At 42.3% G+C, this 13657-nt stretch overlaps 1 protein-coding gene across 1 annotated transcript in view; it reads left to right on the top strand.

Moving 5' to 3' along the window:
* Positions 1-234: 234 nt before the first annotated feature.
* LOC124802605 (phosphoenolpyruvate carboxykinase [GTP]-like) overlaps positions 235-13657 on the top strand; it is a 140012-nt gene continuing 126589 nt past the window's right edge. Inside the window, exon 1 of the mRNA XM_047263486.1 lies at positions 235-337. Coding sequence (XP_047119442.1) covers positions 309-337 — 29 coding nt within the window. The 5' untranslated portion in view covers positions 235-308. The remainder of the gene's footprint in view (positions 338-13657) is intronic.

The following is a 13657-nucleotide window of genomic DNA, read 5'->3' as shown; positions in this document are numbered from 1 at the left end:
TGACGCGTGCCGTGTTGTTTTCGCGTGACGATCAGATTGGGCACCTGCGGTCACGTGCTAGGACGTCGCGAGAAACGTGACGCAGGGATCCGCCGCCCTGGACGCTCCTTATCGCGCACCAGCTGTTTGCGCCCGTGGAGCCGGACGCGGACGCCAGCTCGAGTCGCGTGACGTCACGAGGCCGAGGCTGGTAGCAGGCGCTGGCCGCCGCCAACAGCTGACACTCGCCCGGCGCTCGCCGACCAGACCGCACAGCCAGGGGGACCACTCCAGCAGACAAAGCCCGCCACACCAGCAGCTCCGCCGCCATGACCAAGTTGCTCCACCTCGCCTCTAGGTAAGCACTGCTTCGCCTACGCTCTGTGACCAGCTGTCACCGCGTGGAAATCTGCGCCGCGCTTGCTTCGCTGTTTGATACTTTGTTACCTCATTACCAGCTAGTTCAGCGACTGAATGGATACGCGGTGAAGCTACTTTGTGCGCTCACAACTGTTAATACCAACGATGCACACAACTGGTTATGTTCTGTATCATCGACCTGCTGTCGGTTTATTTCCCAGCGTCTGCAAACATGCGGTTCCATGTAAACAAAGTCGTCACCAACAGTCGTAACCTATACATTTCAGTCTCAGGGTGGAGAACATTGCTCCTTTGTAAATGATTTGCCATCACAGTGTCTACTACCTTGTTCCCATTAACACTTCGAATTTCTTGCACGGAAAACTTGAAGGTTTTACGGCCTAGCCGAATCTCCAACTTCCTTTTTTCTTGGTGTTTTTTTTACACTATGGGAAAACATAAGCAGCATTTATCATAAATTGTTTGGACGAATAATGCCAATGCTGGGGCTCGAAATGACGTTAGTTACTAAGCTGGACGTAAATATAATAGGAGGGGGAAACTCGTAAATATAACATTGCTTTGTGCGTAACATTCCAAAAAACGTCGTGTTGTGTAATATTGCCCTTAAAAAGAGTGTCGTAATTATTGAAAGCTACACAGTAATGTCCCAGCTACAGTGTTTTACTTCGTATACAAAACATGCTACAGAAAACTTGGAAGCTTGTGTGTAACGAGTAAATGTAACGTTTCTATTTACCGGCAGGATTTCCGAAAACTTGCAGGTAATGTGGGCTTATTCAGTGTGCAATAGTGCACGATGTGGCTTGTAATGGTCAAACTACGATAATTATCAAACCGCTATGCCTTCGTGGTCTGGGAATTTCGACGAACAGTAGAAACAGTGCAATCGAACAAATGTTTATGAAACCCGTAGAGTATAGCATGAATAAACAGTTCGTTCAGTCGTAATTAGTTTCAGGTCTAATGACAGACGTAGCCAGTGGCAGATATTTCCTTTACAAATTACATATTGAAGGGCATTTACTTTTGTTTTGCATATAACTTCTTCACGCTAATCAATGTGTTACTCGCCCTTGAAATGCTTACCACCGCCTGAAGACATGTGCAGGCTCGAAACCAGTTAGCATAAATAGCATAATATTTAGAGAACATTGCGTGTGTTTAGTGCTTTTCTTCCATAATTATTAATGAAATTTTGTAGCCAAACCCGAAAAAAATAGATTTTGCAGTATACCTTCGTGCTTTCATTAAATGTCTTCATAATTCCTTTTATGTTAATCTAATTTTTCGAACAGATTCATTTATGGACATGGTTGAAACGCTATCCCAAACAAGCTACACCCTATCATGGCGGTGGTTAATTCAGTCGACACAATCATAAGAGAAGTTACGGAACTAAGCTGGTATTGTTATATTGACGCGTTCACATCAAGTTTCGGTACTAACGTCCAGATTCTTGAGTCTCTCTTGTCTATTGGCACCCGCGTCTTGCCAGTGACTAAAACCGGAGCGAAGCGAAAGCGCACAGCCAGCCTTCGAACGAAACACCTGGCAGTTGGTACTGCGGCTCCGGTTAAATATACGCTGCACACGGCTGCAATCGGTATGTGGGGGTATTACGTCTACATACTGATTGCGAAAGATAACGCCTGTCCCCTTCTGGGAACGTCACGCAGTGTCTGGCGCGCGCTTCGCGCCCCCGTTCCCGCGGAACGTTTTGAGTGAGGACGGGCGACGACGCGCTGCGCTGCCATTGGTCGGCACTGGGCACTGACCTGCGCAACGTGGCCAATGGCGGGGCGCGCTCTGGCACCCCGCAACAGTGGCGCCAGATTACGAAACCTCCCACGGGGCTAGGGGTCCCCCGGCAACCCCGCAAGTTCACCGCATTCGCCTTTTACGTAAGCTTCCCCTTCCTATCGATTTGCCGAAGTCGGATTGCGGAATGTTGTACGGCTTGTGATGGAAATAATCTTAGTTACGCGACACTAGGTGGTGTATTCAGCTGTCTCGAGCTATTTTCTTCCTGATCTCCAACATTTTGCTTTGGCAATAGTTAAAGCCTGTGCACGGATTCTTTTAGACTACCACACACTTACCAAAGAAGTACATAAACGCAAATGTCCATGGTCTCTTTAAGTGTCCCAAGGAGCATCGATGACGGCCCCACATCCTTACCGTCCGTTCTAGCAGCCTGGAGCATTTTACAAGTTGCACCTCTGGCTGGTCTAAAATTCTTCTCTCAAAGAACCACGGGTTCGCGAAAGAACCTTCGTGGGCACAGATCTCTGTGTATGCGCTATCTTACACGTGAAAGGGTCAACAGAAAAGTCAGACACAGTCACAATAGATCTTTTAAAGGCATTCGTCTGCACGAATCGAAACATTTTATACTTGCAGAATTTCGCACTTTGTGAAAGATATTTTTTAACGACTAGCGCCATGTAAATCGCTTAATATAGTTTCATTTATAACGCCGTATCGGCTATGCTACATCCGATGTAAAGAGAACTTGAAAACAGAAGTTCAGTGTCAGTTGTAATAATACCAATGCATAAGGGAGTCTTAGATTTTAGTGTTAACATCTACGTCTACTTCGATATTCGGCAAACCGTTGTGAACTGCACTACAAACAGTACTGTAAGAGACATCAGGGCTACTTCTCGTTTCATTCACATATGCAGCGCGGAAGCTGGCTGCTTAAACGCCTGTTTGCGATCTGTAATTAGTCTACTCCTATGGGGGCGATGGGTATGGGGTTCTAATATATGCCTAGAGTCATTATTTAAAGCTGGTCCTTGAAACTTTGTAAGCAAGCTTACTCGAGTTATTTTGCGTCTATCTTAAAGTGTCTGCCTGTTCAGTTGCATATTCATCTCTGTGACACACTACCACGTGCGAAACAAACCTGTAGTCATCCATACTGTTCTTCTCTGTATACGCTCAGTATTCTGCGTTAGTCCTATTTTGTATGGGTCCCATACACTTGAGCAATATTCTAGGATGGGTCGCACGCGAAACTTGTAAGCAAACTCCTTTGTAAACTAACTCAATTTCCTTGGTATTCTATCGCTGAACCGTAATCTGCCATCTGCTTTACTATAAATGGAGGCTTTGTGATCGTTCCATTTCATATCCCTGTAAAGTGCTACACCCTGGTAATTGTACGAGTTAACCAGTTCAAACTGTGACTCGTTGATATTGTAATCATGAGATAGTATGTTTTTCGTTTGTGAAGTGCAAAATTTTACATTTCTGGACGTTTAAAGCAAGTTTTCAGTCTTTGCACCACTTTGACACCTCCTCAAGGTCTAACTGAATACATGTGCAGCCTTTTTCAGACAGTATTTCATTACAAATAACTGCATCGTCTGCACAGTTCGAGCTTGCTATTAATATTGACTGCAAAAGTCATTAATATAACATGAGCAGCAAGACTCCCAATACATTTTTCTGTGACACGCCTGAAGTATGTCTGTTGATGACTCTCCATCCAAGACAAAGTGCTGCGTCCTTCCTGTTGCACAGACTGATCCAGGCTACTTTAAGTTAATTTTAAATAACTTTGCTTAGATACAGCCTACCTGAAGAAATAATAAAGTTTGCGGTACTGAAACACATTAAACATTGGATAACTCGAGGAACATACACAGAGATCTTACGTATGTGCCTCAGTGAAGGGTACAATCAGAAGTTTAGCTTTTCTCCAAATGAAACCAACATGATTTCGAGCGAACGATGTGGTATTTCTGTTTAGAAGCGCAGATAATTCACAGAACAATAATTTATACTCCCATAATTCCGTTTGCGAGATAATTCTTTGGTGGTCATAGACACGTACTGAAAATACATTGGTCTGTATTATTGTACCCTCTGTTTCTTTCTGAAGACGATGGCAGAGTGACTTGTCCAAAGTTCGAATATTCTAATTTGAAATGGCCGAGTAATTGTTACTATGTCTGAAAATATTGTCTTAAATCGTTCAGTTCCATAAGTATTAAGTTACAACACACTGTGGCATTTTGGACATATCACCTTTCACACTAATTTCGTTATAGCCACATAAGTCGATGTGAGTGACATATTTTGAGCACAAGAAATTAGCGTAAAGTTTTGTCAAATGGTGAACAAGTACGTCTTCGTAACGATACAAAAACAAAGAACATGAGAAACAGTAGCAGCAGCGTTTTTTAATTTTTATTTATTTACGTTTTTTGTAGTTTATAATTTCTTACGAAAGAACATAGTAAAATGAAATTATAGAAGTATTAGAGCTTACTAAAAGTGAGAAATAGATCAGTGCAGTAATTAATGTTTCTGATGTGTCAGTCTATTAAAAGCACTCCTGCCTGAAATGATTTTCTGTCTGTTCTTAAAATTTTATTCGTATATTCTGTGTCTTAGGAGTATTCTTGAAGATCCCATAAAAGAGTGCGACTGTTTGTCTGCAGGAGCGAAAAAAGAGGCGAAAAACTTCGGAAGCTACGCTATTATTACTAAAGAAACTCCTCGCTGTATTCTGCTGCCATCTTACAAGTGTTATCAGACCTAACTGTACCCCACTGACACGAAATAAAGAGCTGTCGTCTTGTGGGCCGTTTGTATTGAGTGTAATTTCGTACCATTAGGCAAAGCAGGTGACACCGCAGCGACTCTCAAATAAGCTGAGCGTGAGTTCCTCTGTGCCTCTGTTTCTCCCAGAACCTCGTAACGAATAAAATTTAATCTGCCGTTTTTTTTTTTAACCGATAAATAATTCTAACACCTTGGTTAAAAATATTGCGAAGTTCTTCCAAACACTTCGTTCATATTTGTCAAATAAAGGCGAACCCCTCTCCCTTTTCTCGATGGCTCTGACAGGGGAACCTCCCCATCGCACCCTCCTCAGATTTAGTTATAAGTTGGCACAGTGGATAGGTCTTGAAAGACCGAACACAGATAAATCGAGAAAACAGGAAGAAGTTGTGTGGAACTGTGAAAAAAATAAGCAAAATATACAAACTGAGTAGTCCATGCGCAAGATATGCAACATCAAGGATAATATGAGATCAAGAGCGCCGTGGTCCCGTGGTTAGCGTGAGCAGCTGCGGAATGAGAGTTCCTTGGTTCTAGTCTTCCCTCGAGTGAAAAGTTTACTTTCTTTATTTTCGCAAAGTTATGATCTGTCCGTTCGTTCATTAAGGTCTCTGTTCACTGTAATAAGTTTAGTGTCTGTGTTTTGCGACCGCACCGCAAAACCGTGCGATTAGTAGACGAAAGGACGTGCCTCTCCAATGGGAACCAAAAACATTTGGTCGCAGGATCATAGGTCAACCGATTCCTCCTCAGGAAAACACGTCTGATATATTCTATACGACACTGGTGACGGCATGTGCGTCACATGACAGGAATATGTTGTCGACCCACAAAACTTGTACACTTGGCGAATGGGTAAAAAGATTCTTCTACCTTGCCCGATTTAGGTTTTCTTGTGGATGTAATAGTCACTCCCAAAAAAGTGATGAAAACATAAGAGTTTGTCACATAAACTGCAACAAATGAATGCAACAGTTTCACAGTCGCACTGTTTTCCCTGTGCTCTGTCAAAACATATGTTTTTAATGTTTTCAAATTCTTCCGTTTGTAGACCGTCAAATCCTGCATATGTCCAATCAAATCTGAACATGTCCTGGAATTTTGGAGAGCGAAGCTGATTAATTGTGAGTGCCTGAACTTTGATAATTGTCTGAAAATAAAAAATTAAACTTTTCACTCGCGGGAAGATTTGAACCAAGGCCAAGGACCTCTCTACCGTAGCTGCTCAAGCTAACCACGGGACCACGGCGCTCCTGGGCTTATTTTATCCTTGATGTTGCGTATCTTGCGCATAGACTACTCAGTGTGTATATTTTGCTTATTTTTTTCATAGTTCCACACAACTTCTTCCTGTTTTCTCGATTGATCTGTGTTCGGTTTTTTCAAGGCCTATCCACTGTGCCAACTTATAACTAAATCTGAGGGGGGGTGCGATGGGGAGGTTCCCTTGTGAGTAACTTCTGCTGCTCAGTGTTTCGTTAAACTCAACGAATGTATCATTTATTTGCTAAAATAAATAAGATATTTCGTATTCTGGTCCCATCACCGGACAACTTCAAAGGGTGAATTTAATTTTCTTTATGAATTACAAAGAAAACACGCGACACTTGTGTAATATTCTATTGTAGGATATTACACCACTGTCGGGTGTTTTTTCATTCACAAAGATTAAAATATTCTACCAAGAAAAGACGGAACAGGCAGTTAATGCTACCAGTTTGCAAAAGTAACACTTGTTAGTACAGAAAATCAGCATTAACTGTACTAAGGAGAGTTTGTGCAATTTGGTTAGCATCTAAGACTGATAATTTTCTTGTATAAATATTCACTACTCACATACAAGAATACTGTCATGTTTTGGACACTGCAGAATGCCATTAACGGCCGGCCGGAGTGGCCGAGCGGTTCTAGGCGCTACAGTCTGTAACCGCGCGACCGCTACGGTCGCAGGTACGAATCCTGCCTCGGGCATGGATGTGTGTGATGTCCTTAGGTTAGTTAGGTTTAAGTAGTTCTGAGTTCTAGGGGACTGATGACCTCAGCTGTTAAGTCTCATAGTGCTCAGAAGCATTTGAACCATTTTTTTGCCTTTAACGATGGAGAGAAATAATAATGCATGAATACAAAATAAATTTGTTGACCTACGACAGATGTGATAGCAAAAAAAAGATCTATTTTTACTGTTCTTGAACAATGCTTTCTCAACAGCAGGCAGGCAGCGATTCTTTACTTTCTCGCGAAATGAAACGTACGAAAATCAACTTCTTCCAGGGGCAAATGTAGTTCGGTGTGACCAGTCTTTTAGAGAGTATTTGCTTCTTTCGTCTAGCGATAAACGTCCAAGATGTTGTACTGAGGCAGAGTAGCCAACTAATTTTTAATAGAGGTTCCGTGGAACGTGCTGGACATAATCTGGTTTGATAACAAATTTATCAGTTCTGAACTTGTCTGAGAGAAGACGTTGAATACGTATATTACAATAAAATACAGGAAGTTAGCTACATTTATGAAAGAGAAAGTAATCATCCACCATACAGTTAAATGCAGACATTTCCCTCTAGAAGGTTAAACAACGTAGCTTGTCGATGTGCTGGTGAAATCACGCGTCATGTCGACTGAAGAATACTGTCGAACAGTGAGCTACATTGTGAAGATATCGTTGATTTCAGCTGTATTTGGTGTGACTCGCACACACACAAAGATGACATTTCCCACGCATCGGAGGTCTGTGGACACAGGATAACGAACTTGTATTGTACAAAATCGTTTATCTGTGTTCAGTTACGTAGTTCCAATCTTAAATGTTTCCAGAAGCATGACCTCTGTCATTGAACTGAATACCTGTAGCAACTAACATCTGTTAAACGATAGCATAGCACATGGAAGACATTCTGAATTTGGAATTGTAGCTTTCACACCGAAAAAAATTGATAAGCCTTATGAAGTTGTTTAGTAATATGACAGTACAAATTATTCAGTGTGATTTATTGTAGAGGCTCAGTGACGTTACTTTCATGTGCCAGCTGACTTATTGCTTCTTGTTCTTATAGCCCATGTTCCGATGATAAACAGCAAGTTGTTACGACAGCAATACTCTCAAAAACTTATACTTGAGGGTCAGATAATGCAGATACAAGATAACGTCAATATTTTTGATTCAGATCATAATAATTATCATAATGTCAGTTTGTTCATCATTATCTTAAATGGAACTTCTTGAGTACAAGGATCACAGGTCACCTCAACAGTTCGGTACAGAAGTACACCAAGAAAAAGGGGCAAAATACAGGGCAACATGTGTGTGAGGCATTGTTAACATGTCGTGAATGAACGCTTTTCAGTAGTACCAGTACCAGATTCCCAAAGAATTCTCGGCGCGTTGATTTACTTTTGATTATATTGCAACCCTACGTGAGCACTGGTTGAGTTTTGACAAAACAGATGGGTACGAATGGGACCTTCTCGGAGAGAGCGAAGCACCGTATTCAGCTAGAGGCAAAACCTGACGCAAATCGTTGTACAGGAACTGGAACTAGGATCGTCTAAGTTTCTGGAAGGAGGGTGGGAAAAAGGAGGCAATAAACGTAATTATCATACGAGTGCAGGGTGTAGACTTGGTTGACTTAGAAAGTGTGCGTGTGCCCGTGAGGCGTGCTTGGATAGCGTAATGGATAGGAGACCGCCTGCGATAAGTGGCAATTCTGGGTTCGAGTCTCGGTCTCGTACACATTTCCACTGTCGTCATTCTATTATATAGCTGATGGTTGTCCCTATTCACAACTGCAAATACCTTTCATGTAGTTTACACATCAGTCTTTATTATTCTAGTGTACAAGAGGGCCAGTCGATTAAAAACGGGACAGAAGGAGAAAATGTAAGTAAACTATTTTTTCTTTCAAAAGTATTCGCATTAAATGTATATATATATAATCTCCCTCTGTTAGACGAGGCGGTTAATACCTCCATGGAAAAATGTTTGCGGTTACGTACAGAAATGGTTCAAATGGCTCTGAGCACTATGAGACTTAACATCTGAGGCCATCAGTCCCCTAGAACTTAGAACTACTTAAACCTGACTAACCTAAGGATATCACACACATCCATGCCCGAGACAGGATTCGAACCTGCGACCGTAGCAGTCGCGCGGTTACGGACTGAAGCTCATAGAACCGCTCGGCCACAGCGGCCGGCACGTACAGAACCTTGCTTGTACCCAGACATGCATATCTTCGTCCGAAGTAAATCGGTATCCACCAAGCTCTTTCTTCAGGGCTCCAAAAATATCAGGACTGCATTGAGGATGTGTAAGGGCTTCCCAGCAGAATTTCTGCATGTTGCCAAGGTTGTTTAGCATACGCTACTGAAGTCTCGCAGGAACGCCCTTACGCATCGTGCATGCAGTCCCGATCCCTCCTGATGCGATTTTAATCATTTTGGAGCCCTGAAGGAGGACGTTAGTGGCCGTAGATTTACTTCGGACGAAGAGGTACACCGATCGAGGTGGCGCAGTGGTTAGCACACTGGACTCGCATTCGGGAGGTCGACGGTTCAAACCAGCGTCCGGCCATTCTGATTTAGGTTTTCCGTGATTTCCCTAAATCGCTTCAGGCAAGTGCCGGGATGGTTCCTTTGAAAGGGTACAGCCGACTTCCCCAACTTTCCGTAATCCGATTGGACCGATGACCTCGCTGTTTGTTCCCCTCCTCCGAATCAATCAATCAACCAACCAACGAAGAGGTGCACTCCTGGGTACAACCAAAGTTCCTTAGGCAGCCGCCAACTTTTTCCGTGGAGGCATTGACCGTCTTTTCATGCATTGGGCTACATGTATTAACGGTTATGACGATTACTTTTAAATAATAAACAGTCTACTTATTTTGTTTCGTCATTTGACTGACCCTTATATTTATGTGTCCCGAAGTTTGCAGTCATTATGTAAGCGTTCGAATCTTGCAAACACGCTTCAAATAACAGAACATGACGGGCTGTCACTCTATATTATCTACCAAGACGTCGATGAGACACTTCAAGAAATGAAATGAGACCCACAGTAAAATGGGTGTTGAAACAAGTCTCCGTAAAAGAAAATTCACTTCGTTTTCAGGAAACATTGTTAAGTAAAAAAAGTAACGCCACAACATTATCATTGAAAGAAACTAATACATATATATTTTAAATAATGCCTGCTGAGGTTTATAGGTTAAATGCAGTCACAAATAAAATTTAGCGATCTAGCAGCAAAACGTGACGAATCCCGATTGCTGAAAAGGACATTACTGTTTAGCGAAGCACCTATGTCCGAAAATCAGAAATTGAGGCTACAGACAGCAGCGAGATACTTTCAAGCCAGCAGTTCACACCAGCCGGAGGCCGTCCGTCCATCTACAGCAAAATCTATACTCTGGAGACCAGTACGAAGTGCATGGCAAAGGATAATACTCACTGTAACGACGTGTATTGTCGCGAATGACTGATAATGCCTACGTGCGCAGTGTAATCACTCTAGTCGTGTCTTTGCGGACACTATGGGAGTGATATTCGCTGGTTGTAGTATATTCTTAGATTCCACACTTAATACTGCTGCGTGAAATTCTGTGAGTAGTCTTTCGCTGAACAGTTGGCTCCTGTGTTCGAACGTCTGCCAACTCTGGTTTTTTCAGTACCTCCGTTACGCTCTCCCATGCGTCGAACACCCGATCATGCGTGCTGTCCCTCTTTACACACATGCAGTATCCCCTGTTAATCCTATCTGGTACGGGTCCCACGCACTTGAGCAATATTCTAGGATGGATAGCACGAGTGATTTGTAAACAATTTTCTTTGTAAACTGATTGCATTTTCCGCAGTATCCTGCCACCTACTTTAACTACGACAGAAGCTGTCGTCTTTCCATGTCATATTCCTAAAAATCGTTACACCCAAGTGTTTGAGCACATAACAGATAAATGCTTCGTCTGCGAAAAAGTATGAGCTTGCTGTTAACGCCGGGTGTTTGAATATCGCGGTTGTAAGGCTTTGTAGCATTTATTACATTCATCTTAAATTTTTATAAAAAATATATCAAATGAAAGAACAACTCAATCTTTCTTACAAGTGTTCAGTGTGAACACTATTCGTCACACGGCACACATCAAGTCGATAGGCGAGTTCTTCCCAAACCTTGATCAGTGTGTCTGGAATAACTGTTAAAACCGCTCCAGTCCTGTTTCTTAAATCGGTTAGATCAGCTAGTAGCGGACGCACATACACATGCTTTATGAACCCCCAAAGGTAAAAATCGTATGGCGTCAGATAGGGTGAACGTGGAGGCCACCCAACCCCATGCAGCCAAACCAGTGGTCGGGTATAACGCCATTTAACCAGTCGCGTACTGAGTTAAGCCGAAAGAGGCGCAGCACCGTCTAGGTGCTAAATGAAGTTCTGTGGTTCAAACCCTTTCAATTCAGGAAACAGCCATCGTGCTAGCGCATTAAGACAAGAAACACCAATTACACTTGCTTCACCGGAAAAGAATGGCTCATAAACGTTCCGCCGAGATATGACACGAAAAACATTCAATTTAGCGGGAAATTGTTGCAGCTGTCCCAAATCGTGGGGATTTGCTGATCCTCCACATTCGCGCATTATGTGTGTTCACATTTCTACTGGGGCGAAATGTCGATCCATCACCAGAGACGACACAGTCCAGAAAATCTTAGTCATGAAGCAATATTTCATTTGCAAAGTTGGCACGTAAACCATAGCCTGTAGTAGGCTTTAGAGCTCGTGACAGGTTTGCTAACAAAACTCTTGGATTTGCTCTTTCATTTGATGTATTATTTATGATTAGGAAATGAGACACATGAAGAAGTAGATGAGTTTTGCTATTTGAGCAGTAAAAGAACTGATGACGGCCGAAGTAGAATGATATAAATGTAGACTGGCAATGGCAAGAAAAGCATTTCTAAAGAAGAGAAACTTGTTAACATCGAATGTAGTTTTAAGTGTTAGGAAGTCTTTCCTCAAGGTATTTGTCTGGAGTGTGGCCATGTATGGAAGTGAAACATGGACGATAAACAGTTAAATCAAAAAGAGAATAGATGCTTTCGAAATGCGGTGCTACAGAATGATGCTCAAGATTAAATGGGTCTATCAAGTAACTCATGAGGAGGTACGAACAGAATTTGGGAGACACTCGATCAAAAGAAGGGATCGGATGATAGGACATATTCTGAAACATCAAGGGGTCACCAATTTAGTATTGGAGGGAAGTGTGTTTTGTGAATGTGTGTGTGTTGAATGCAGAAAACTGAGAATGTTGGTAACACTTAGAAAAACAAATGAAACTCTGTATTAAAAAGATGGCAGTTACAGTGATGTGTAACGTAAACAGCGAAAAGAATGTGAACTGTAAGATGTCCACCTGGTTGCCAGATGAGAAAAGACAGTTTGCTTAGATGCAGTGAATTAGAAGTTACCTGTAAGTATCTTTCCACTAAAAAAAAGGTAAGGAACTGTTTTTAAATCTATAACCTAAATATGAAATCATAACGTATGTGTAAAAATGGACAAATCATGTAATATTTCAGGACACCCACTGAAGATGCCGTGTAAAAAAAGGCGGAGCGCGTCTGGGTGCATAAATAAAAATAATTTCGTTGTGCAGTATGCAAAAAAGCATTTTCTTTGAAACAACTGCAATTCCTATGAAATGATATTTCAAGTCAAAGATTTCAGAATGAAGTATTTATTCAAAAACACAGTAGAATTTCGTGTGATTTTCACACATATATTCCTTTCACCTTTCAATATATACACCATATTCATCCTTGCTGTCCTTTACAATCATCTAACAGACACAATCACAAGTAAACACAACCACACTGAACACGTCCATCACTTTGCACACTTCAACTAAGAATATATCAGACGGCGTAGAGGCAGAGACTGTGCCACAACAAGATCAAAGATTGTTTGACAGTAACATAACTTGCTTTCTCTCTGACGTGCGCATCGATGATATGCAATACAAAGACTTAAAACCCTGATATTCATTTTTAAACACCCAGCGTTATCTGCCAAATCATTAATATAACATGAGCAGCAAGTAACACACTTGCAAAAGGTACGCCTAAAGTTACTTCTACATGTGTCGATGACTCTCCACCCAAAAAACATGCTGTGTCTTGCTTAGCGACCTAGTGGTACGACAGTGGGTACCAATTTCTTTGCACTGGTGGAACAGTCCCGTCGCTTGACCAACGCCTTACGTCGCCGGAGAGAAATCTGGCAGTGGACAACTTGTGTATGATCGCGGTTCAAGGTCGCCTAACGGGACTGGCGTAGCAACAACAGTGAACAGTCCGGTCCAGGCGTGGCAGCGATTCGCCACTCAGCTGTGGGCCGCCGATTATCCACTCAGAGCAGTTTTCCCAGTGGTACCTGGAGCAGCTTCAGAAGAATCCTGCACTTCCGTCCTCTATGCTGTTTACAGATGAAGCAACGTTCGGGTGTAATGGGGTCTTCAACAATTCGCATGTTTTGACCGAGATTAATCAACATGCTACATTTAGTCGCGCTCAAAAGTGTGGTTCTAAGTGAGCTCGTGGACATGTGTTATTGGTGACGGTCAAATTGGGCCGTAACTCCTACATAGGCCATTAAATGGCATGCATTATTGCTATTTCCTCGCTTGAGCATTGCCATTCGCTACAAGAGTGCGCTTGTGGATACAGCAAGA

Source organism: Schistocerca piceifrons, chromosome 6 (assembly GCF_021461385.2).
Source record: "Schistocerca piceifrons isolate TAMUIC-IGC-003096 chromosome 6, iqSchPice1.1, whole genome shotgun sequence".
Classification (NCBI taxonomy): Eukaryota; Metazoa; Arthropoda; class Insecta; order Orthoptera; family Acrididae; genus Schistocerca; species Schistocerca piceifrons.
Note: the sequence above shows the minus strand (reverse complement) of the source record. Positions and strands in the feature narration are given on the sequence as shown.